The 27,164-nt window shown below is 42.7% G+C and overlaps 1 protein-coding gene and 1 non-coding gene across 2 annotated transcripts in view; both read left to right on the forward strand.

The window, feature by feature from the left end:
• Positions 1-27,164, forward strand: part of ARFGEF3 (ARFGEF family member 3) — a 157,450-nt gene that overhangs the window by 107,277 nt on the left and 23,009 nt on the right. Inside the window, exons 19-26 of the mRNA XM_090279907.1 lie at positions 436-756; positions 2,690-2,823; positions 4,911-5,056; positions 6,595-6,774; positions 18,137-18,281; positions 19,855-19,977; positions 24,737-24,840; positions 26,502-26,646. Of these exons, the coding sequence (XP_090136033.1) occupies positions 436-756; positions 2,690-2,823; positions 4,911-5,056; positions 6,595-6,774; positions 18,137-18,281; positions 19,855-19,977; positions 24,737-24,840; positions 26,502-26,646 (1,298 nt within the window). The remainder of the gene's footprint in view (positions 1-435; positions 757-2,689; positions 2,824-4,910; positions 5,057-6,594; positions 6,775-18,136; positions 18,282-19,854; positions 19,978-24,736; positions 24,841-26,501; positions 26,647-27,164) is intronic.
• LOC150007847 (U6 spliceosomal RNA) lies at positions 17,584-17,689 on the forward strand. Its single transcript, XR_016512070.1, has one exon. It is a non-coding gene; the product is annotated as a U6 spliceosomal RNA (small nuclear RNA).

A 27,164-nucleotide genomic window follows, 5' to 3' on the forward strand; every position in this document is an offset into this window, starting at 1 on the left:
TAGGCCCTGTCAGCTATAGGCATGCTTTCTAGGACCCCAAAGTGAGGAAACACTTCCCCAGCCCTAATCAGAGCAGTAGAGATGGGGGAAGAGGAGCGTTTGGGAAAACTCACTCAAACAGCCCAAGTCCAGAAAAGCCCGTCAGCAGGACAGGTCGGAGTGGATGAACAGAGCTTTATTACCCACCTTGCTCCCAGTATGGGTGGGAGAAGTTGAGGAATCCTTACCGCACTGCCTAGCTGTCTGGTCCAACACAAAAAGATATGTATAGTGAGGGAGGAGAGAGGGGGAGATACGGCTGTTGCCAGGGGAAGGAGAAAATTCGGGAAGTACTGTCAAACTAGCTGAATCTCCTTTCTGCCACCCCGCGGGATCTGTATTGTTGGCCCCGGTGAGCTGCAACTTGTAACAGCTGCCCCGTGTGACTCTCTCTAGGGTGTGCGAGTACGTGGGCACACTGGAACACACGCACTTCGGCGATGGCACCTCCCAGCACCCCCTGACCATCAGCCAGCCCCAGAAGGCATCTAGCGGCCCCGGACTCCTTGGGGACCCGGAGTGTGAAGGCTCACCCCAGGAGCAGAGCCCGGAGCGGGAAGGCTCTTTGAGCGCGGCCCCCGTTATCCAGCCCCTCTCCATCCAAGAGCTCATCAGAGAAGGTGGCCGAGGCCGGGCCTCCGACTTCCGCGGGGGCAGCCTCATGACCCGGAGCAGCGCTGCCAAGGCCGTGCTCGCGCTGTCCACGCAGGCCGACAGGTGTGTGTGCACGCCGCTGCCCCCCGCCCCCTAACCCCCTCCCCCGCCCCCGGCCACGCGGCTCCACGGAGCACCCTCACCTGTCGGCTGCACAGCAGCTGTCTCTTCTGGCCTCAAAAGCATGGCCGGGATGTAAACCTTTCTTCATTTTTCCCAAACATAACTTCTGTCTCCTGTCACGCGCCACACTCAGAATGAACTGTCGTCTAAGGATTGGACTGGAGGCTCCGGGCACAGGTTGTCCTTACTCCGTGACTTCAGGCAACTTCTTTTCTTTATCATAAAATCAGGTCAGGACGTAGCTTTCTCCCAGGGTAGCTGGGAGGGTTAAATTAACCCGTACACTTGAAGCTTTGAGGACAGAGCTTGACAAATGTAAAAATCCACTTTTTATGATCATTCATATTTTAAAATCCTGCACCCAGAGTGCGATATATTATTAAATGATGCCCCAAACCACGTTAAGTTTGAGAGTGGGAAAAAATCAATAATAACTCCAACTGTTTGGTGACAGACACTTCTTGACGTTGAAAGTGCTTTTGGTCACCAGTTACATGTTACCCTTCACTCTCCAAACTTCATTCTCCAGACTTCAGTGCTGTGTTCCACACTACCCAGCACAGGTGCAGCCAAGTTTATACAGTGAGGACGGATGACAAGGAGGTGGGGAAGCGGGAGGCGCACTCACTGGCTGGGACTCAGAACATCCGCTTCTTTCCTGGCTTTGACACCAATCAACTGCAAAGTCATGTTTATCTAAGTAGTTGCCTTGACACTGAGTTTCTTCTTCATCTACTAACCCAGTATATGTACTAAATCAAAACAATAATCCCTCTTTTCCTATTTATCCAATAAGGTGGCTGTGAAAGTATTGTGGAATCTGCATACAGGTGTCAGGTGGGATATAACATTCGCCACTTTTTTTCTTACTAGGAAAGAAGAAGAAATGGTTCATGGGAGCCAGACCCCAAATGGTGTTAAAATTGGAATTACAGAACATCAAGAAAAAATGTGTCCGTTACAATACTTTGTGAATGATTAATTCACCGATTTGTGTCTCATATTACTCCATCACAAGGGACTTGTTATTCAATTTGTATTAAAGACACTCTCCCCTACCCAGCACGTGACACTCCAGGGGCTGCTTGTCCTTCTGGTGTCACTACAAGATGGAAAGGCAGGCATTGGATGACCCAAGTACAGGGGTCATCCCTAGTCTGGCCCATAAACCCACATCTGAGCCCAACATTCTGAATGCCAGTGAGCCTGTGGTCCTGCTCTGAGCCCTGCTACTTGTGCTCCCCCGCTCCTCCATAACTCCCACTGCAATGTCTGTGCCCAGCTGAGTGGAAATCAAAAGAACCTGCAAGGTCTGTTATGTTAAGGGATATTCATTACTCCAGTAGAGACTGGAACTTCCACATGTCCTGGGCTGCAGGAAGGGGTGGAGACAGTCAGCCTGCCCTTGGAGCTTCCAGGACGAGGTTTTGTATCCTCAGAGCCATGCCCAGTGTTACACGCATCAGTTGTAGTCCAACAAAAGTCTTAATTAATTTACTGGGTTTTTCTTTAACATAGCTTATGAGATTGAAGCAAATTCTAAGGATTCCATTCCCATTTATTCAGCTTCTGTACCATCTTTCAACTTCTTGCCAAATTTTTTTGAGTGTCTTCAATGGCTGAGCTATGCCCTGGGATACAAAGATTTTTTTTAAAATATAGTCCGTACCTTTAGATTAAAGTCTCAGAGTTAGCTTGTATTTGTACACAATCATAATAAATATAATGATTTATTATATTAAAATAAATACATTGCTTTATGGTGTTCACATAACATTTTCATTAATCACATATAACAAAATGACCATAATCATTCTGCCATAAAAACTTTGCTAAACTATTTTCAAGTAACAAATCTTTTGGTTCCATCCAGGCTCTTTGAAGATGCTATAGATAAGTTGAACCTCATGGCTTTGGGAGGTTTTCTTTACCAGCTGAAGAAAGCTTCGCAGTCCCAGCTTTTCCATTCTGTAACGGACACAGTTGATTACTCGCTGGCCATGCCAGGTAATTCTTTCCCAGAAGGAACTGTGCCGTGAGGTTAGCAGGATACAGCTCAGTTCTCTTGATACCAACAGCCTGCCTGAGACTTGAATCCACATTCCCTTTGCACATGGCCACCCTGGCTAATTTGTGGTCTAGTTTTAAGGCATGGTGTGTGTGTGTATGGGTGAGTGGTGGGATTATTATTTTTTGTAAATGGAAATGTTACTGCTGCCGCTGTTACAGGTATTACCACTGGCGCTGGACTAGGTTCTTCTGCTAAGGTTTGGGCTTGTGATATAGAAATTATGTGGCTAGTCGGGGTACAGATGGCTCTCATGAGGATGGGAACCCTTCTGCATATCACAGACCACAGTACTCGCCTCAGTCCAGCCAGCTTGCAGAAGCACCTACTGATTCCAGAATGACAGTGGGTGAGAAAAATGGAAGGATCAACAGAAGCCTTGTGCTGCTCCTAGAAAAACTGCTTGCACACATACCCCTTTAGTGATGGGTCAGTATCACTGTCTTCACCCATGAGGCCAGATGAAGGCCCTCGTGAAGGCCAACCTGTGGAAAAGGGAATAGAGCTGTACTGAATTGTCCCGTGGCCCCAAGTCGGTCGTAGCTGCTCAAAATGCCACTGTCCATCAACAGCCCTAGTGGCTGTGCTGAAACAGTGAGTACCTTTGTCCCGATGAGTTCAGGCAGAGGCTCAGAGCCGTGTGGCAGGTTGGACTGCACAACCTCTGTGTTCCCTTCCATCTGTAGGAATCTGAAGTTCTGAGTGTCATATATTTGGCCTTTTGATCCTTAGTGCAGATTCTAATTTGAGAACCACCATCTTTTCCCTACTAGTTTTTAATAGGCTTTAAAACCTTAGCTATATAAGGCCAACCTTCCAGAACTATCAGACTTCCAGGACATCTCTGAGCCCAGGGAGACCTTCTGCATCATTTGCACTGGAGAAATCAGCAGACTCTGAGCTTACAAAAGCAATGAGCAGGGTCAGAAGCAGGAAGAAGACCCAGGAAGAGGAAGCACTGGCTTTGAAATCGATCAGACATGAGTCAAAATGCTGCCTTCACCATTTACCAGATGCATCGTCTTAGACAAATCAGTTCAACTTTCCAACGTTCAATTTACAAATCTGTAAAATGGCAGTCATTACATTTCCTTTTGAAGGTTTGCTTTAAAATTAAAATGGTTAAAGATGCAAAAAACCAACACAACGTCTGCTACAGAGCAAATATTAAGTAAATGTCAGTGGTGATCACTGCTGTCATTTGGACGTTAATATGATATGGCAAGGCAGTCATAAGCATTTTGGTTGGAAGAGCCTGATAATGATGAGCATTTTGTAGGGAGTAAAGGGGAAGCAACAGGACATGAATAGGAAGGGAGTAGGGAAGGTTAAGGTGACATTGGCAAAGAGATAGTAAGAGATTAGAGCGGGCAAGGACTGTACTGAAGCAAAATAGGGTTGGCTAGATAGCACGTTATCGGGTACCAAAGGAGCCTGACTTGCTTGACAAGAGCTTCAGAGGTGCCTCTAAGGATTGGCAAAGTGGATGATGACCATGCAGGATGGCGATACCAATAGTCATGATAATCACTAAGAGTGTGGGTCAGGTAGTATGTGCCTGTGTGATGTACTTTATGAGTATTATTATATTTAATCCTTAAAGTAACTTTAAGAAATAGGTCCTATTATCCTCACTTTTACAATGAGAAGCTGTGGGTCAGATGTAAATCTCTGGTCCAATGTAACCCAACTACTAAACGGTGAAGACAGGATTTGAGCTCAGGCAGCCTGACTCCCTAGCCCTCCTACGCAACTACTGTGTCACCCTTCCTTATCAGCAAGCATCGTTCACACTCAACACAGCAGCCACTGGGAATATAGTGGTGAGCAGAGAGAAGACCCGGCCTGGTTGAGTGAACCACCTAAGTTTCCCTTGAATCCAGGCTCCTGTCCTTTCTTGGTTAGCACTCACTGAGTAATCCTGCTGGTCAAAATACAGTTCTTTGATATTCATCCTGTTTCTGCTTGAACAAGTCAAACTATTTCTGAGGTTGGGCTTCATGGCTTTCATGTTCTCTTCTTGTAGGAGAAGTGAAATCCACGCACGACCGGAAAAGTGCCCTGCACCTGTTCCGCCTCGGGGACGCCATGCTGAGGATCGTGCGCAGCAGATCAAGGCCGCTGCTCCATGTGATGCGCTGCTGGAGCCTCGTGGCCCCGCACCTGGTGGAGGCAAGTGCCTGGGAAGTGGGGAGCCCAGGGAACTCCTTCAGCAGAGCCAGCCCAGGGTCTCGCAATCAGTGTGGGGACACAGAGCACTGTGGCCTAGTGCAATGGGAAGGTTCCCATCACCTGGTCACAGGCATCATAGTTCCCTGGTTATTACCTCATAGCATCTAAAGAATCACCCCAAAGGGCAGCGCTGCCCTGGACTAATTCTGACCCTCTTCGTTTACAAGTAGGCCGGTTTTCATTCTTTATGACCTGGTATCAACCTGCGCCTGAAGCTTTATTTTTATACATGACTCTAAGAGTGCCTTTTTTCCTTCCAGTCGCTCTTTCTAACAGCCAACTATACTCTGCGCAATACCCTCTGGGTAGGAGAACCATATATCCTGGTTTTTCCAACAAAATTAATACTAGGAAAAGCAGTTCATTTATTAAATTATATGGTAACTCTCCAACTCAGCATCTCAGTACATGATGACTGGCTAGTTCGAAGTTGATGGGAAAACCGTTGCCCTGTATTGTAGTGATAACTCTTAATAGCTTTTTAGTGCTTAGCTGGTAGAGATAGGTCATAAAGTATTTTGGGGGAAGTTAAGTCACTAACTTGAGAACATTCTAGTAAGGAAAGGGAATAGAAACTAATAACTAAGTTATGGAGAAGCAGCATATCAGTTACCTATTACACTATAATAAACGATCTCAAAAACCTAGGATTTAAAACAACCATTTATTTAACTCATGAATACCTGGGTCAGAAATCTGAGCTAGGCTCAGCAGGGCACTACTTCCAAGCCTGGCTGATCTCAGCTGTCCTTACCTGTCACCTGTGGTCATTTGGTACAAAGACTGGGACCAACTGGTTCATGATGGCCTTGACTAGGCAGGCTGGACAAATGGGCTCTGTCATCCTCCAGCAGACTAGCCCCAACTCTTCACATGGCATTTTTAGAATTCCAAAGGAAAGCAAGAGAACTAACCCCAAATCACAACAATTTTTCAATTCTCTAATTCTGTAATATTTGCTATTATCCAAAACAAGCCACACACCCAAGCGCAGGGTCAGGGTCGGAGAAGACTACTAATGGGCCTATATACAGGAGCCCTCAACCAATTAGAGCTTTATTGGTGCAACTGGCCCACCTCACTGAGGGACAAAGGACTCCTGATCTGTATGTGTTTGGGGCTCAGCTAAGAATGAGACCATGGGCAGTTCTGGTGTCTTTTTAGTCAGCATGTTCTATACCATCCAAGAAAACTGTCATGTTGTATTTAAAGAAAAGAGGAAATTACTAGATACTCTTATTTTTCTAGAAACATTTAAGTGAAATTGGAGTTGTGTCTGATCAATTTGTTGGATTATTAAAAGTTCCATTTAGTGTGCTGTTCATCTGTACGTATCCCTCCCTTGAAGTGTTTTTTACTTGAACAGAATTGCTGCAGCCCCCCTCCCTGCAATGAAGTGAGTTAGAAAGACCTTCAGAAACCAAACTCTTACTTGCCTGGAGTTCCGATGGTGTTCTGTTCTCTCATGAATCTTGTAGGCTGCCTGCCATAAGGAAAGACACGTGTCTCAGAAGGCTGTTTCCTTCATCCATGACATACTGACCGAGGTTCTCACTGACTGGAATGAGCCACCTCATTTTCACTTTAATGAAGCACTCTTCCGACCTTTTGAGCGTATTATGCAGCTGGAGTTGTGTGATGAGGACGTTCAAGACCAGGTCAGTGTGTCCCAGTAACCAACATTGTCATCATCGTTGTGGCTAGCTCTTACGGAGTGCACAGGCAGGCATTGTTCTGTGAACTTGCCATATTTCACCTTTCCAATAGTCCTATGTGAAATCTGACAAAGAAAGGGGAATCCATTCAGCTGAGGATATAGTGCTTGGGGGAACTGGGATTTGAACCTAGACAATCAGGCTTTACCCTCAACTGGGAGACAAATGGTAAAGAAACTAACTGGAGGCATCCTAATGAGCATGATGGTAATCTAGAAACACAGATTCTCTCTCTGAAATCTAAAAATGTCAAATAAGGGCTTAAAAATTCTTTTTACGTACATTGACACTCTGGCAAGAAAGTGAGGAATACTAAGATGCCCACAACTAAGGAGCAGTGGGAAGCCACAGAAGTAAGCAGAGCTCCAAGACTGCTTTGGCCGCGATGGAATTTGTCATCAGGTGAAACTGAGTTCTGTTATCGCATTCTTTAAAAAATATTTTATATATTTATTTTTAGAGAGGGGGAAAGAGAAGGAGAAAAAGAGGGAGAGAAACAGTGATCGGTCACATCCTGCACACCTCTAGCCGAGGGCTTGGCCTGCAATCCAGGCATGTGCCCTGACTGGGAATCGAACCAATGACCTTTCAATTGTCGGGATGATGCCCAACCCACTGAGCCACACCAGTCAGGGCTGCTATCACATTCTTGAGGCTGCAAGAACAGGAGACAAATTTCAATACAAATATTTAAAACTGGTATACAGTTAGGCCAAGGTTGAATTAGAAATGAACCCAAATACCACTCTCCCTGAGGCTATGATCAGGTTGTTTCTAACATTGACTCTTAGTAGAGATAAAAAGTAACTTCCCAGAATTAAAATTATAAGCTAGCCCTTCTGTTGGGTCAGTAAATGAAATTGCACCACCCTGGTGGTCTGGGAAACTTTACACATGCACCTTACAGAGCAACAAAATTCCCCCTGGAATCTCAACTTGGGCTACAAAAAATAATCCTATAAAAAATGTTCCAAGATATGTGAGTTCACAGTATTTTAAAAGTATCACAAAACACACAGGAAACAAGGCAATAGTCAGAGGGAGCTGCTGAAACTACAAGATGTACAATCAGACCTAGAAATAACAGAAATATTGGTATCTTCCATGCAAAATATTAAAGAATAATTTTTAATGAAATAAAAGAAGAATGAAGATATAAGTTAACATGTAAAGGCTAGGTTGGGGAATTCCAATAATAGTGAACTAAGTAATTCAGATCAGCTTTTCATAGGAACAACTAGAAAAAGGCGAATAAAAAAATTTTTTAATCATTGGAAAGCACTGAAATATTACAAAGTGAATAACTTTGGGGTCATGATCTAGGAGAAAAAGAATATCCAGGCACTGGTATTTGGGGCTGCTTTTCTTAAAATGGAATCAATTAATTTCAGAAGAGGAAGCTGAAAGACTAAGAAGCTAAGAAAAATTGAAGTCTGGGTCCTGCCAATCTGCTAACTTCTTGACATTTAGGATCAGAATCATGAAGAGAATAGGTTACCCTGGAAGGAAGGGTGAAACTTATATAGACTAGTCCTAACAAAATAATCCACAACTGCAAATAATCCCAATCCCTAATTTGAGAACATAACATCATTACTTCTTAATTTTGCAGATACAATGTCTGCATTCAATCAAAAATAATCAGGCTTATTAGGAAATAACATATCGTTGAAAACAAAATACAATAAAAATAGACACATACATAGTCTTCCAGGGATCCAGATATCAGAGTTATAAGAGACAGACTTTAAAATAACTGTGCTGAAATATTTTTAGAAAGATATAGAACACGAAGGGCTTTGGCTATAGTGGCATAAAGAAGTTAGTGAATTCTAGGGGGAGCAGAGAGAGAGAAGGGGAGTTAGTAAGGGAAGGGTCTAGTCAAGGAACTAGTACAAATGACCCATGGACGTGGACAACAGGGTGGGGATTGACAGTGAGAGAAGGAGTTATTGGGGTAGGGGGCAGCAATGGTGGAAAAACTAGGGCAACTGTAATAGAAACACAATAAATAAATAAATAAACAAACAAACAAACAAATAAATAAATAAAGTTAATGAATTCTGCTTACAAGAATCAAGGATTAGGACAAAATGGTCCAAAGCAATCATTTCAGAGCTCTGGAAATTGACCAATGGCAGACAACAAATTTAGCATTTATGCTTTAAAATAATTCTTGCTAGAATTTTGGTTAAGAATAGTCAGAGTCTGACCCTCTAGCTGAAAACTGCACCCATCCCCCTTACTTCTAAGCTTTTGACAAAAATAATAGTTTGACCAGTGCAGGGCTGACTTGGAAAATCAGCGGCTTTTCTGCTATGAGGAACAGACTTGGTTTGGAGAAAAGGAAAAAAGAGAATTGATTTGTCAGCTAAAAGTGGTGGATTCATTAGGAAATAAATGGGAGAATCCTGCAACCTCACTGACCTGGGATTGCAGTAAACAATGAACCAGTAAGAAATGAGACCCCAGAAACCAGAGAGTCAGAAAGGCTAGGTAAGTTCCTCACACAGCTCTGACGGATTGAAACATGGACATAGGCAGGACAGATCACGCAGATCCCTCAGAAAGTAAAAGACAAGGGAGACTGAAGCATTGGCTGAATTTTGAGTATTCTCCCCAGCCTACATACACAGACTGGTTGGCAAAAGGTGGGAGTCTTAAAGGCTCAAGGTGTGTGTTTGAGCACAGTCTCTGCCCACATCATCCATGACCACTAACTAACCTGTGTGGACATGGGGACAGACACTAGGAAGTCAGGCTAAAAAAATAATACCTGAGCAAAGATATTGTTGCCTCACACTATGTGAAGAGACAGATTCCCCAATTTATGTCCAAGCAACTTAATTTGTTTTTTAAAGAAAACGCAGAAAAAGAAATCAAAATCCAGCATTGCTACGCTATATCTAAAATGACCAATTTTCAGTAAAAATAAATAAATAAATAAATATATATATATATATATATATATATATATATATATATATATATATATGAGACATGCAAAGAAACCAGAATGAGTGACGCATACTCGGGGAAAAACAAGAAATACAAACTGATTTAGTGATCCCAGTGTTGGAGTTGGGAAACAGAGACTCAAAATCACAATCATAAATATGTTCAAGAGTTAAAGAAAAATGTGATGATAGTGACTCAAGAATGGAAACATGAATAGAGAAATCAGAAAAGTGCAAATTCTACAGTTGAAAGGGCAATAACTAAATGAAAAATCTACTAGATGGACTTCCTGGCAAGATTTGAGATGGCAGAAGAAAAAAATCGATGAAATTCAAAGTAGATTAATATAAATTCTCCCTGCTGAACATCAGAGAATTAATTTTGATGAAAAATAAATAAAGCTATAGAGACCTGTGGGACAATGTCAAGTATACATGTAAAAGTTCAGATGAAGAAGAAAAAGACAAAAGGGGTAGGTAAATATATTTAGAGAAATAATGGAACCCCAATCAGCACCAACACGAAAATAATCCATAGTAGATACATTATAGTCAAAGTGCTCAAAGACAAAGTCAAAATCTTCAGGTAACAAGAGAAAAACAATTCAGTACTGCACAGGAGCCACAACTGCTGATGTCTCCAGAAAGAATGAAGGCCAGAAGATAATGTAAGACCATGTTTCGTAGGATTACATTTATATGAAATGTCCAAAATAGGCAAATCTTTAGAGACTGTAGATTACTGAATGCCTAGGGGCAGAGAGTAGAGGGGTAGGATGGGGAATGACCAATAACAGGTACTGAGTTTTGGGGATGGGACTGCTGAAAATGTTCTAAAATTAAATTGTGGTGATGCTTGTACAAGTCTGAATATACTTAAACACTGAATTGTTTGCTATGAATAGGTAAATTTTTATATGTGATTTATCTCTCAATGAAGATGTTTAAAAAATATGAATTGACTAAACATCTATTAAAAGACAGAGGGTATAATACAGGATAAAACAACAAGATACTATAATATACAGTCTATAGGAGACAGATTTTTATTTATTTTTTAAGTATATTTTATTGATTATGTTGTTACAGTAGTTCCAACTTTTTCCCCCTTTGCTCCCCTCTGCCAAGTACACCCCTTCCCTCCAGCAATCCCACCCACCTTATTAGTTCATGTCCATGGGTCGTGCATGTAAGTTCTTTGGCTTCATCCTTTCCTATATTATTCTTAACTCCCCCCTGTCTATTTTGTACAATCGATTATGCTTCTTAATCCCCGAACCATGTTCCCATTTCTCCTCCTCCCCCCTCCCAGCTGATAACACTCCAAATGACCCCCATATCTATGATTCTGTTCCTATTCTGGTTTGCTTAGCTGAATTTTGTTTTTATTTCCCAGATCCAGTTGTTGATAGTTGTGAGTTTGTTGTCACTTTAGTATTCATAGTTCTGATCTTCTTTTTCTTAAGTAAGTCCCTTTGACATTTCATATAATAATAGCTTGGTGATGATGAACTCCTTTAGCTCCACCTTGTCTGGGAAGCACTTCATTTGCCTTTCCATTCCAAATGATAGTCTTGCTGGATAGAATAATCCTGGTTGCAGATTGCCTTTCATCACATTGAATACTTCTTGCCAGTCCCTTCTTGCCTGCAAAGTGTCCTCTGAGAAGTCAGCTGGTAGTCCTATAGGCAGCCCCTGTAGGCAACTCTCCACCTCTCTCTTGCTGCCCCCAGGACTCTCTCTTTATCTTTCACCTTTGGCATCTCAATCATGATTCGTCCTGGTGTGGTCCCCTCTGGGTCCAGCTCACCTGGGACCCTCTGTGCTTCCCAGACCTGTATGTCCATCTCCTTAACAAAATTTGGGAAGTTTTCCTCATTTTTTTCAATTCTTGTTTCCTCATTCTGCACTGGTGACTGTTTTTCTCTTCCTTATGTTCCAAATCATTGATTTGAACCCCGGTTTCTTTCCCTTCACCATTGGTTTTGTGTGGATTTTCCTTCATTTCACTTAGCATAGCCTTCACTTCTCTTATGCATTTGCCATACTCAAGCATATCTGTCAAGCCTGTGAGCATCTTTATCACCAGTGTTTTGAATTCTGCATCTGTTAGGTTATCTATCTCCTCATCTGTTAGATTGGCTAACTCCTCGTCGCTGAGTTCTCCCACTGGAACCTTGATCCGTTACCCCTTTTGGGCCATACTTCTCTTTCTCCTCAGTCTGACAGGCTCCTGTGTTTGTTTGCCTCCTCATCCCAGGTAGAGCTGTCGCTCCTGTTGTGTTGTAAGGGGCGGAACCTTAGGGATTTGTCAGTACAGGGCGACCTGCTTCACCATGTTGTGGTGCTGTATGTGGGGCAGGGGTCCCAGAGGGAACAATGCCACTTGCCCAGCACTTGCCCCTGTTCCAGGCACTTCTCCCACCTTCACATGGGACTAGTACCTCTCTAGCTTTGCCCTAGCTGTCATTCCCAGAGTGAATGGGTCTGCGGACATTCTAGGACCATGGGGGCCCTTTAAACAAACTGACTCTGCTGAGAGACTGGGAGTTTCTGCCTCTGCCCCAACCTCCACTGGTTTGCACAGTCAGAAGGAATGAGGCTTGATTTTTCCCCGGTGCTGGGACCATGAACTATGAGGCCTGGTGAGGAGCTGGGAACGCTCCCCAGGTATCCCTCCTGATTTAATGATTTAAAAATTAAAAATTATTAAAAGCTAAATCCAGCAACATATAAAGATTTACATACGGAACTTAGCCCAGGAGTGTAAGGTTGGTTTAACAGCTCACAATCAATTAATGTAATGTATCCTATTAGTAGAATAAAGGATTGAAACTACATGATCATGCAAATAGATATAGAAAAAACATTTGACATTCATTTTTAATTAAAAAAGAAACTTTTAAAAAATGAGTAGAAGGAATTTCTTCAGGTGGATAAAGCGCATCTTTGAGAATCTTATATCTAATGTCACACTTAATGTTGAAGGACTGAATGCTTTTTCCTCGTGATCAGGAACCAGGCAAGGATTTTCACCTTTATTATTTCTATTTACTATTATAACTTTTATGCATTGTATAAACAATTAAAAGCATCTAGGTTTAAAAAGAAAAGCAAAACTTTTTTTTAATATGCTTTATTGATTATGCTGTTACAGTTGTCCCAATTTCTTTTCCCTCTGCTCCCCTCCATCCAGTGGCCCCCCCCTCCCTCCAGTTGTCCCACACCTTAATCCATGCCCATTGGTTGTGCATATAGTTCTTCTCAACATCTTCCTCTCTACTCCACTCTCGCCTACTATGCCTCTTAATTCCTGTACCATCTCCCTCCCTTTCTCTCCTTCCCCCTCCCTTCCCTGCTGACCTCCCCCCAGTATGTTCCCCATACCTATAATTCTTTTTCCACACTCGTTGCCTACTTAGTTTGCCTTTGATTCCCTAGCTTCTGTTGTTGATTGTTGCAATACAGTTTTCATTTTAATGTTCATAATTTTGATCCTCTTTCTCCTAAACAAGTCCCTCTAACATTTCATATAACAGTGGTTTGGATCTGATGAACTCCTTCAGTTTTACTTTGTCCCGGAAGCACTTTCTCTGCCCTTCTATTCTGAATGACAACTTTGCTGGATAGAGTAATCGTGGTTGTAGGTTTTTGCTTTTCATTCCTTTGAATATTTCTTGCCAGTCCCTTCTTGTCTGCAAAGTGTCTTTTGAGAAATCAGCTGATAGTCTTATTGGGACCCCTTTGTACATAATTTCTTCTCTCTTGCTGCTTTTAAGATTCTCTCTTTATCCTTAATTTTTGACATTTTGATTATAATGTGTCTTGGTGTGGTTCTCCTTGGGTCCAGTTTTTTTTGGAACTCTCTGTACTTCCTGGACCTATAAGTCTATTTCCTTCCCCAAATTCAGGAAGTTCTGCTTCATTATTTTTTCACATAATTTTTTAATTTCTAGTTCTTCTTCACCTTCTGGCAATCCTGTAATTTGGACGTTGGCCCGCTTATAGCTGTCCAATAAGTTTCTGAGCCTCTCCTCATTTTCCTCACTTCTCATTTCCTCTTCCTGCACTGGTTGATTGTTCTTTCCCTATGTTTCAATTTGTTGATTTGATCCCTGGTTTTCTTTCCCTCACCACTAGTTTCGTATGTGTTTTTGTTCATTTCAGCAGAATTAGCCTTCATTCCTTCCCTGTCGTATTTAAGATCTGCTGTTAGGTCTGTAAGCATTTTTATAACCAAAGCTCTGAACTGTGCCTCAGAAAGATTTGCTATCTGCTGAGCCATTAGATATTTGCTGTCTGCTCAGCTGCATCCCGAGGATCTCTATCATGATCTGTGCCATCCTGACAGTTTTGTGTTTACCTTTGCTTCCTGAGCAGGGCTGTCACACCTCCTACGCTATAGGGGGCGGAGCCCCATGCACTCAACACTACCTGGCGACCCTTCTCACCACCCTGTGGCATTTTGTGTGGGGGCGGGGGTCCAAGACGGATTCCCACAGTTCACTCTCCACTAAGAGACCAGGAGCCTCCTTCTCTGTCCCCACATCCTTCAGCCCTCACAGTCCAAGACAATGGGGGTCTTCCTTCCCCAGCGTGGGAATCGTGAGCTGACAGGTTTGGTCTGCAGCTGGGGGTGTTCCCCAGGCGCTTCTTGCCTCCCCTTAAAAAAGGGTGTCTGTGCTTACCGCCGTCACCGCAGCTGCCACCACCAGCACAGCTTGACCTCTCCGCCCTGGCTTCACCCCTCTGACCCATCCAGATGAGCAGCACTTCTTTATAACTTCATACATTGGACTTCCATGTAGCTTCATTTTCTGGAACTTCTGGTTATTTATGGCTTTGCGGTAGTTGTATTCCTTCTCAGTTGTGGAGGGAGATGGAGCATGTCAGTCTAGTCCTAAATCTTGGCTGGAAGTCCCCAAAACTTTTCTTAATGCGTAGACAACATGGTCTTTTATGTAGAAAATCCTAGAATTATTAGTGATTTAATAAAGTCACTGGACACAAGATTAACATACTAAAATCAATTGAATTCTTTTTTGTTTATTTTCTTTTTTAAGTATAGTTTATTGATTATGTTGTTATAGCAGTTCCAATGTTTTTCCCTTTACTCCCCTCCATCCAGTACTCCCCTTCCCTCCAGCAATCCCACCCCCCTTAGTTCATGTCCATGGGTCGTGCATATAAGTTCTTTGGTTTCACCCTTTCCTATATTATTCTTAACTTCCCCCTGTCTATTTTGTACCAACCAATTATGTTATCTTAATCCCTGTACCATTTACCCATTTCTCCCCCTTCTCCCTCCCAGCTGATAACCCTCTAAATGATCACCATATTTATGATTCTGTTCCTATTCTGGTTTGCTTAGTTGGATTTTGTTTTTATTTTTTAGATTCAGTTGTTGATAATTTTGAGTTTGTTGTCATTTTAGTGTTCATAGTATTGATCTTTTTCTTAAATAAGTCCCTTTGACATTTCATATAATAATGGCTTGGTGATGATGAACTCCTTTAGCTTTACCTTGTCTGGGTAGCACTTTATCTGCCCTTCCATTCTAAATGATAGCTTTGCTGGATAGAGTAATCTTGGTTGTAAGTCCTTGCTTTTCATGACATTGAATACTTCTTGCCAGTCCCTTCTTGTCTGCAAAGTGTCTTTTGAGAAATCAGCTGATAGTCTTATAGGTAACTCTCTATTTTTCTCTTGCTGTTTTTAAGATTCTCTCTTTATCTTGAACCTCTGGCATTTTAATTATGATGTGTCTTGGTGTGGTCCTCTTTCGGTCTAGCTTGTTTGGGACTCTCTGTGCTTCCTGGACTTGTATGTTTATTTCCTTCACCAAATTTGGGGAGTTTTCCTTCATTACTTTTTAACATAAGCTTTCAATTTCTTTCTCTTCCTCTTCTCCTTCTGGCACCCCTATGATTCAGACGTTGGCACATTTAAAGTTGTCCCAGAGGGTTCCTAAGCCTCTCCTCTTTTTTTTTAATTCTTGTTTCCTCATTCTGTACTGGCTGACTGTGTTTTTCTTCCTTATGTTTCAAATCATTGATTTGAACCCTGGTTTCCTTCCCTTCATCATTGGTTTTATGTGGATTTTCCTTCATTTCATTTAGCATAGCCTTCACTTCTCCCCTTATGTGTTTGCTATACTTAAGCATACCTGTCAAGCCTGTGAGCATCTTTATCATCAGTGTTTTGAACTCTAAATATGTTAGGTTGGCTATCTCTTCATCACTTAATTCTCCCACTCTTGATCTGTTCCCCCTTTTGGGCCATACTTTTTTGTCTCCTCACCATGACAAGTTTCTGTGTTTGTTTGCTTCTGTGTCTTAGGTAGAGCTGTCACACCTGTTACATTGTAAGGGGCGGAGCCTTAGGTATTTGTCAGTACAGGGCGACTTGTTTCACCCTGTTGTGGAGCTGTGTGTGAGGGAGGGATCTGAGAGGGAACAATGCCACTTGCTCAGCACTCACCCTTTTTCCAGGCACTTCTCCCACTTTGTATGGGACTGGCTCCTCTCTAGCTGCTGCTCTGGCTGTCGTCCCCAGATTGTGTGGGTCTACAGATGCTCTAGGAGTGTGGGGGACCTTTAAACAAGCAGATTCTGCTGAGAGACTGGCAGTTTCTTCCTCTGCCCTAACTCCCACTGGTTTGCACAGTCAAAAGCAATGAGGCTTTATTTTCCCTAATGCTGGAACCATAGCTGTGCGGTCTGGTCTGGTGCTGGGAGTGCTCCCTAGGCATCCCTCACAACTTTTTAAAACATGTGACTGCACTTTCCACTGGCCTGCCGCTGCTGCCACCACCACCACACCGCATTCTCTGCACCCTGGCTCCGCCCCTCCTACATGTCTGGATAAGTATTTCTTCTATATATCTTTGTTTCTTGGACTTCCATGCAGCTCGATTTTCTGGGACTTTTGGTTGTCTCTAGTTTTGAGGTAGTTGTATTCCTTCTTAGTTGTGGAGGGAGACACAGCCTGTCTATCTCCATCTTTTCATGATCATCAATTGAATTCTTATATCTCAGAAATGAATGATCAAAACTTGAATTTAAGAGAACAATTCCATTTACAAGATCATTAAGGTAATAAAATATTTAGGAGTAAATTTAGCAAAAGAAGTTCAAGAGCTGTACACTGAAAACAATAGAACATTGCTAAGAAAAATTAAAGAAGATTTAACTAAATTACGATATATACTCTGTTCATGGATTGATAGACTCAATATTTTTAAATGAAAAATTTCCCCAAATTGATGTATAGATTTAGTGCAATTCCATAAAAATCCAAGCAGCTTTTTAAAAGATATTGGCAAGATAATTCTCAAATTTATATGCAAATGCACAGGATTGAGAATAGAAAAACAAATTTTAAAAGTAACAAATGTGGAAGATATACACTACCTGATTTCAAAACTTTAGTAATCAACATAGTGTGATGCTGGTGTAAGGATAGACTTATCAATCAATGGAACTAAACAGAATACAGAAATAAATTCTCACGTTTAGGTTCAATTAATTTTTGACAAGGAAGCCACCAGAATTCAATAGAGGGAGAGGATATTATTTTCAGCAAATGGTGCTTGAACATATGCAATAATAATGACCTACACTTTTACCTCTCAATATATACAAAAATAACTCAATATGGATCATAACCTTAACTATAAAAGAAAAATTATAAATGTTTCCAGGAGAAGGTATAGGAGATGGTCTTTGAGGTCTTGAGTTAGGCAGAGAGTTCTTAGAAATGACATCAGCATGATCCATAAAAAGAAAATTTGATGGTGCTCACTTTAGCAGCACATATGAAAACTGGAACAACACAAAGAAGATTAGCCATAGCCCCTGCACAAAGACGACATGCAAATTCATGAAACAGTCTGTATTTTGTACACTTGCCAAGCATCCTGCCCCCCCCCTTGGCTGATTACCACAAATACACATACAAAAAAACTGAGGAATTGGACTTCATTAAAATATTTGGAAATTATAGATCTCAGGAAGGATTTGAATCTAGAATACAGAAATAACTCTAAAAATAATTTAAAAGGACAAAGAAAAAGAAAACCCAGTCTACAAAATAGCAAGATATTTACAAATAGCTAATAATAAGCCTGTGAAAAGTTGCCCATCAGCATTAGTCCTTAGTAAAATGCCAATTATTGCAATGTGAGTGCTTACGTAGAAGATTTTTGCATGAGCTTGCCTGGGTTCTGTTTTTTCTCTTTTACTAAAATTAACCCAGAAATAGGGAGCAGAGAAATACATCACCCTTTCCATAAGTTCTGCATATTTTAAGAAGAGGGCGTTAACTGCCACCTCCTTTGCCTCTGCCAGGTTGTCACATCCATTGGTGAGCTGGTTGAAGTGTGTTCCTCCCAAATCCAGTCTGGCTGGAGGCCCTTGTTCAGTGCCCTGGAAACAGTGCACAGCGGGAACAAGTCTGAGGTGAAGGACTACCTAGTCGGTGATTATTCCATGGGTAAGATTGTGCATTGGTGTTATATCCTGAAACATGACTGAATTCATTTATTAGTTCTAACCACTTTGGTTAGAGTCTTTTAAGATTTTCTGTACATAAGATCATGACATCTGCAGGCAGAATTTTACCTCTCCCTTTCCCATTTGGATGTCCTTTATTTCTTTTTCTTCCCTGATTGCTCTGGAGAGGACTTGAATAGGAGTGGTGATGGTGCGAAGGATATGTGGTTGATTTTTGCTGCAGGGCATTAGTTCTTTATGCCAAGTTCTATGCTGTCAGAGGAAATTGAACAACAGGGCAGACTGATATTCAGTGGTGCTTTCTCAGCAGGAAATAAGCTGGTGCAGCAGGGACTGAGTTCTGAGTTCTGCCAGCAGGCAAAAGCCCTGAGCATTATCAGGCCCTGCTCTTTCTGTCAGATTGGATGAAAGGCTAAGAGATTTCTATTGTTTCACTTATACTTATCTATATTGAGCTAATTCCTAAAGCCAAAATGAAAAATGTTATCCACTTGCTAGAAAGAAGCAGAAAACTATCATAACATTGAGGAATCCAAATTCAGGAGATTGGGTCTGGATGGACATGGATGAGTACCATAAAGCATGCCCACAACCAGGGGTGTTGTGTCAGGGGTCCCCAAGACCACCCCCACACTCAGAAACCCACCAGAAGGATGCAGGACTCAGCCTATAATTATGCTAAGATTTATTACATGGCCCAGATTTATTACATTGATCACCTCTGAGAAGAAGTATTATAGCAACATAGTAAGGACAAGCCAGATTATAAGAGGGAAAGACAGACTGAATCTGGGGGAATCGCTGTGCAGGCTTCCTTGTGCTCTCACCCTCCCATGAGGGGTCCCACAGAGCATTCTTTTCTCCCAGCAGTGAAAAACACAGCAACATAAGTATAACGTTTCAGCCCAGGAAAGCGCATTAGAGACTCAGCTGACGTGGGGGGATGGGGTGTCCCAGAGATGCCTTCTGTCTAGCATATACCAAAATTCCAGACTCCCTGAAGGAAAGCAGCCATTGAGAATAAACCATATTGTTTACACAGTCTAGGCACAGTGAACCACCCTTGTTGTTTAATTGTTGCCCAGAAACATTCTGGGAGTTAAGTGCCCAGACTCCAGCCAAGGGCCAACCTTGCAAGCAAACCTTTCTAAGGACAGCAGTCTCAGGCTTTGTATGTTAACTTTTTTCTGTACAGGTATGTCTAAATTCATATATGACATCAGGGATTTATCTAAACGTTTTCTTCCCTATAATTATGTGTACAGAAGAATTTGGAGGCCCACGTTTCACTGCCCTATAGACCCACACATTGCTTCAGCCCTGCATTAGCCGGCTTTGCCCCTTCTCCCCACTGAGCTCTTTGGAGCCTTCCTGCAGCTCCCCCTGCAGGCAAAGCTAGGAAGCACAGCATGGGAGACAGGCCAGTTGTCCATTCAAAAAGCCCTGGCTTTCCTCTAGGTTTTCCCCAGGCCTCATGGAAGGCGCTGGGAGTACAGGGAAAGTGAAGGGTAGAGACTTAAATTCCTTAAAATTCTATTATCTCCCGTCCTCAGGAAAAGGCCAAGCTCCAGTGTTTGATGTATTTGAAGCTTTTCTCAATACCGACAATATCCAGGTCTTCGCTAATGCAGCCACTAGTTACATCATGTGCCTTATGAAGTTTGTCAAAGGACTGGGTAAGTGGAGTACTCCTTTCATGCCTTGTGACAGCTGGGACTCTTTCCTGGATAGCTTCGTGTGGAAAGCCCTGGAGACAGGCCCACTGAGCATCCTGGGATGGAAGCAGATGGTGTGTACTCGGAAACAGAGCTTACTTGAAAAGCAGCATGGGGTTCTGTCCAGGGTTGATATTTTTCATTGCGTTCATGGAATAATATTGTAATGAAGCATGTTTTCAATCTATATGTTATTTTATTTCAGCTTCTATTTGAATCTTAAAACGTGGAGTATTATATTCATTAGTTGCCCATATGCAGAAAACTATTCTCTTCAACATCACATAATTAGAGTTTGAGTTCCCAGCTCCTACATAGAAATTAAGAATGTCTCCCCCAGGTCTTATTAATCATAAAATCTTCTGGAGTGTAAAAGTCCCCCTCTTTTGAGGCCTCCTATACTTCAGAAACTACCCGATTTTATGCTTAATTTAGGAATACTTGAACAAAGCAGAGTCTTACCACACAAATGACCTTCTGTGGCAGATGTGTATGTAGAATGAGTCCATCCATGAAATGCAAGGGAGGGGCAGTTAATTGAACCAAAAATTTAGAAGAAACTTAAGTTCTAAACTTTTGAGAATTTTGGTGAAATTCTCAGACCTGGTGCCTGAGAGCCATTTATTTAAGATTTTATATATTTATTTATTTATCTATTTATTTATTTATTTATAGAGAGAGAGGAGAAGAGAGGGAGGATTAGAGGGAGAGAAACATTGATGCAAGAGAGAACCCTTGATTCGTTGCCCCTCGCACATGCCCCAACTGGGAACTGGGCCCACCACCCAGACATGGCCCTGACCAGGAATAGAACCTGCAACCTTTCACTTTGCGGGACGACACCCAACTAACTGAGCCATGGTGGCAAGGGCCTGAGAGCCTTTTAACTAAGGAAAACAAATGGTTCATAATATTCTTTTATGTTCTTGCAAAGTAACCAACAAATTCCTTTGCAAAAGAAACTTGGACACAAGGAAGCTAGGTGACTTCACTCACATTCCCCTTCTTTAGGGAGCAAAGTGCAAGTTTCAGGGTAGAGGTTGGAGGCCACAGGTATGATCTGTAGGCCATCCTTGTTATATTCTACTATTAAATATCCTTATTCTATTATTATATACACCCTGAGAAATAAAGGACTGAGCTGAAGGCCACCATCACAGCCACTCGCTGACTTCACATACTGGCCTTCAAGGGAGATTTCTTTTGAAAAAAAATTCTGCTCTCTGTTTAACAGAAGCCAAACAATTTAGTGTCTTAATTATAAGAAGACCTTAAAGTATGAATCTTTGCCTTAGATAGTAGAAAACTCAGTTCTTGTTTAAGAACAAACCCACTTCTCCTGTGTGTCGCCTTTTCTCTCACACTACTGCCACGCTCACACTTATGACACCAGATTTGTGGGTTTTTCCCCACAACAGGCAATTCTCTGTGCCCCTAGCTGGGTGTCCTTCAATTCAATTCAATTCTGACACTATCCAGAGTTAGCTCATCGTTGTCGGCGGTGGCGGCAGCCGTCCGTCTCGAGAGATGATGGCGTAGCTTCTTGAGAGTCTATCTGCACCGCCGAGAATGACTGTGCAGTCCGATTCGGGAGTGACAATCCCTGCCGCACTTGGTACAGGTGAAGGCAGATGGCCGTTGTTGCTGCTGTTGACGCTGCTTCCGCCTCGATCTTTTCTGGGCCGCCTCCTCGTTGCGCGCAGCCTCTGCACGTGACGTACCTTGCCTGACCGCGAGCCTCCAGGCTAGGCGGTCGTCTGCTTGAACTTCCCATGTGTTGAGATTGATGGAGCATTGTGTCATGTCCTTTTTGCAGATGTCTTTGAACCGCAGTTTTGGGCGCCCTGTCATCCTCTTGCCTTCTGCTAGCTCGCCGTAGAGGAGGTCTTTGGGGATACGGCCTGCATCCATTCTTTTGACATGGCCGAGCCACCTGAGGCGTCTCTCGCTAAGAACTGCATGCAAACTGCTCATATGAGTTAGCTCATACCACACAGGTTAATGGCTCAGTCCCACGAGACTGTCCCCTACTTCAGACACAAATCACTGGTCTCCAGATTACCCATGACTCCTGTTCTATCTGGCCAAAAATGGCAGCTTTCCATGTCTCCCATTCCCTTGGATTCTTTTATTTACTGGAATAACTCACAGAATTCAGGGACCCATTTCCATTTACTAGTTTATTAAGGGATATGATAAAGGATACAGATGGAAAACCAAACAAAAAGAGACATCGGTGGAGGTCCGAAAGGATCCCAAGCGCAGGAGGTTCTGTCCCCGTAGAGTTGGGGTGTGCCATCATCCTGGCATGTAGACATGTTCACCAACCCAGAAGCTCTCTGAACCTTGTAATTTTGGAACTTTTATGGAGGCTTCCTCATGTCAGCATGATAGATCACTAGCTTACTTTCCAGCCCCTTTCTCCTTCCTGGAGGATGCAAGGAGGAGTCAAAAGTTCCAAGTTTCTATTCATGACTTGGTTTTTCTGGTGACCAGCCCCCATCCAGGAGCCCACCAGGGGTTGCCTCATAAAACAAAAAACTCTTATCACTCAGGAAATTCCAAGCAGTTTAGGTCAGGAACCTGTTTCAAAGCCCAAATATCTGAAGGAAGGATGCTTCTAGTGCTCTTTTCCCTACATTGCAAAGGTTTTAGGAGCGATTTGCCAGGAACTGGGGACAGAGACCAGTATAGACATACATCTTTATTATTTCACAGACCTGTATTTCACTTTAGAAGCATTGTTATTGGTATTCTGTTCAATGAAGAATGGAGTACCTGCCACATGGGCACATCGGTCTGTGTGTACTATGGGATATAAAGATGAATAAAAAATGCTTCCTGTCTATGAGAGGCCCATAGCCTATTCTGGGAAACAGACACATAAATCAATAATTACAGTTTAATAAGATAAATACTTTCATAGAGGCAAGTAAAAAAAAAGAAAAAGCCATTTAAGCTGAAATGAATAGGCAGCTGAGAGGCAGAACTGAGAGAATGACTCCCATTCCCCAAATTTCTTACAAGGACTGATGTTCCCAGAATTGGGATATCCTGAAGGAAAAAGCAGGTTAGCTGTGGTGGACAAGAAAAAAGTACTGAGTTCTGTCTTTGGGCATGTGGACGTGTTGAGTTTCAGTGAAACATTCAAGTGGAGACGCCTCTCTGCATGGTAGAAACTTGAGATTTTTATCTGAGGGAGTTGAGATCTGAAAATAAAGATGCAGAGTTATCAGTGTGCATGTGGAGAATATTTGAAACAGGTGGGTCCTGTTTTTCTTGGGATTACAAGGTGGAATTATTCGTATGGGGCTGCGGGCAGTGGACTGACTGACTGCCTGAGCCTCCAGCGTAGGCATGCTGGCTGGGCACTGCCTCGGCTCCAGGGGGCGCCATTTGCATGGACTTCGACGTGTACCACAGCAGCCTCGGTAAAAAGGTTTAAAATACTCACTTTGATCAACAAGCTAGGGAATGAATTTATTTTTAATTCCCACTTGGTTATTTCAACATCAGTTTGACCTGGTCTGTTTTTATACTGTAAGGTGTGTTCATCTAAACCAGGAGTTTGCAAACTGTGGCCCATGGCCAAATCCAATCTCTGATAGTTTTTATAAAGTTTATCTTTTCATTTTTAAGGAGAAAATGCCTCTTTGTCTGCTTCTGAATTTTAACCAATGCCTAGTAATTATGTCTGTTTACCCACAGGGGAGAGTGCTGGTTGCTACAATTATAGGTAATTAGAAACAATTACCGTACTGTGCAATGATTTTTAAAAGTTGAAAAATAGGTTCATTACATGAGAAGAAAAATAATTCTTAACTACTGTTTACCTATAGAAAATTTAGAAGCCCTCTACAGATCTGTTAAATCTCTAGACACATGAAAGAAAAAAAGGAAAGAAATTTCAATTCAATTACATAGTCTCCATCCCCAAACCCCAGATGTTTAGAATCTTCCCAGAGCCTTCATTTATCATCACTATTTAGTGCTGAGCACTGGCAGCAAATGAGGTCCTTGCCAGATGGAGAGAGGCCTGGTGCTTCATGCCAGCCCAGCACATGGCTGATCTCTAGGATCATCCTCATCAAAGCCTAAGAAGTCATATCATTGGCCCTGGCTGGGTGGCTCAGTTGGTTAGAGCATTGTCCTGATACGCCAGCCAAGGTTGCAAGTTTGATCCCCGATCAGAGCACAAACCAGAAGCAATAAATAGTGAAACAACAAATCTCTCTCTCTCTCTAGTCAATAATTTTTTTATTTTTTATTTTTTAATTTGTTTTTTATTGTTGTTATATTACAGTTGCCCCATTTTCCCTCGTTGCTCTCCCCTGCCCTGCCTATCCCCCATCTAATCAATAAAATTAAAAACAAATGTCACACCATCAACAGCAGATGCCTAGGAAAGTGAATTAGTGTGCCCAGGTAGAAAAAAACACTGTTCAGCCACTGAAAGTACTATGGCAGAACAGAGAAAAAATACTCATTGTGTACTAAAAAGAAGTTACAGAACAAAATGATCGCAACCGAGTAAGATGTTCATTAGGATCTCAACTGTGTTTAATGTGAACACGTGCAGGAAGACAAAATGACTGAAGAGGATTTTTTTCTCTGCCTTAGTAGACATGGGGCGAGCTGATGCCATGTGAATAAATAGGTCATCTGCTGCAAGGGCATAAACAAGGCTGACCTTGTGTCGGTTTCTCTGTGCTGCCTCTAGGGGAGGTGGACTGTAAGGAGATTGGAGACTGTGTCCCGGGACCCGGAGCCACGTCCCCAGACCTGTGCCTCCCTGCCCTGGATTACCTCAGGCGCTGCTCTCAGGTACGGGGATGCTCACACTGCGCCTGCCCGGGCCCTGTCACCTGCCTCAGGACGTGCTGGCAAAACACCTGTGGGTGTCATCTGCTGTGGCCCAAGAGAAACACCTTCTGCTGTCTCTGAGGCGGTTGGGACTTAGGTTTGGAGTGTAAATGTTTGTCCCCACCCCTTCCGTGAAGGAGAGAGCGAAACTAATGACCGTGTACTAGAACACGCAGTTGGCTCCCAGGATCTGTGGAGCTTCTCATCCTCAGACGAACTACCATGCTCTCGGCATCTGAGCCAGGATGTAGAGGGTGGAGTCATGACGTCGTGGGAGATCATCCTAATGTCCCAAAACGTGGACAGAGGGGGTGTAGACAGCAAAGAGGGACATAAAAAAAACATAAGAGGGGTGTATTTGATCCAGAGCTAGCTGAGAAATCCGATAAAACATCACCTATCGAAGTGGACATGCTCCGTCCTTACCCACGTCACACGCCCGGGGTACGAGGCGACACTCCCTCCATGAAGCCCTTGCTCCTCTAGGCTTCAGTGGCACCTCTCAGCTAGTTTTTCTCCTGTCTTCTCGGGCTGTATCCCGCAGGCTCTTCTCGCCTCTCAGTGACAGTGGTAAGCCCATGCCTTCAGAAAGGATACATGGCCCTAACTTCTTCCACAGGCCCCTCGTGACATGACGCCAGCTCCCTTTCCACCTCAGACCCTTTGCTCTTGGTCCCTGTGCTCCAACCACACTCATCTCCTGGCCCTCATGTACACCCAGCTTATTACGCCCGGGCTGCTGCTGTTCCCTCTGCCTGGAACCTTTCCTTCTCAGGTCTCTGCACGATGCTCCTTATCTTCCAAATTGCACCTGAAACATCACCTGTCAGAAAGACGAGGGCTTGGGTGTCCGCCAACTCCCTGCTAACATTCCCCACGCGCCTCCGTCACTCTCTGTAGTACCACCTAATTTTTTCTTTACCACTGATGTCAGAAATTTTATTTATTATAAAGGATAATAAGACCCATAGCACAGGAATTTCATCTGTCTCGCTCACAGCTGTCTCCCTGGTTTCTAGAACAGTATGGGCACAGCAAGTACAGTTGTCATTTGCAAGGATAAGGGAGTTTGTTTCAAAAACAGTGGTCCCTGGGGAACTGAGCTGTCCTGGAGAAAGGGGAATAAAGAGCCCAGTGCGGTGTATTGGCTCTGCTTCTCACAGTTCCTCCTCTCACCACGCCCACAGTCCTCCTTTCCTCATTGCCCCCTGCTTTTTTGACGTGGGGTCCTGGGAAAGGGAAATGCGAGTCTGCTATCTGATTTGCCTACAGACACTTTCTCCCATAGGCAAAAGTTCTTGACGTGTATCACAGTTCCCTTGGTAGGTTTATAAAAATCTGCAAAACTCAGACAATTGGAGGTGCTGAAAAAAGTAGTCATTGTGTTTTCCTCTCTACCTTTCTGTTGCCTTTGAATGCTATTGCATCTGCTTCCTGGGATAAAGGCCTCTTGTGAGCTACTGTGTGAAGCCAAATCACCAACAACCAACTTGAAAACTTTCATACACTGGGAGATTTTTGGTTTTCTTCCTCCTATTACTAGTCTATGATTTTATTGTCCTTTAACGTCCAGAGTGTAGATGTTTCCGATGTGTAACTAAAATTTGGTATTTTTTATTTAGCTATTGGCCAAAATCTACAAAATGCCCATGAAGCCAATATTCCTTAGTGGGCGGCTTGCTAGCTTGCCTCGAAGGCTTCAGGAGCAGTCAGCGAGCAGTGAGGATGGAATTGAGTCGGTCCTGTCGGACTTTGATGATGACACTGGTAAGTTCATTGATTAGACTAAACGAGGTTATTTGCTGTGTGTGTATTCTCAGAAACTTAAGCCATGAATTAAATAGCTTCTAGAACATGAATGACCATCCATTTACATTCTTATTGTTTATGGTTCTAACAGAACAAGTCTACCTAAAGTTTCCTTGGACAATCCAAAAACATTTTACAATTGATGCCTCTAAACCTATTCTGTTTAGATGGATGCCTCCATCTAAAACCAGTGCAGATTTGCAGACTCTGCTAAATAGAATTTCTAACTCCAAATTCTCTTGAATTTAGCCAACTGGAATGTGGTTGCATCGGTGCATTGGTACTTAAATTGGCTGGTAATTGTCTTTAATTCCTTCTAGGAAGCACAATCATTATATAATTACTTCCTGTAGGACTATTTGGTTAGAGACTGGGGAAATGAAACCATTACTGAAGAAAGAATCTATCTGTGAGTGGTGAAACTGAAGACTCATTAAAAGAATAATTTTAAAGAATGTGTTTCAAATTAGTTCCCA

Source organism: Furipterus horrens, unplaced genomic scaffold (assembly GCF_987537825.1).
Source record: "Furipterus horrens unplaced genomic scaffold, mFurHor1.1.pri manual_scaffold_6, whole genome shotgun sequence".
Lineage (NCBI taxonomy): Eukaryota > Metazoa > Chordata > Mammalia > Chiroptera > Furipteridae > Furipterus > Furipterus horrens.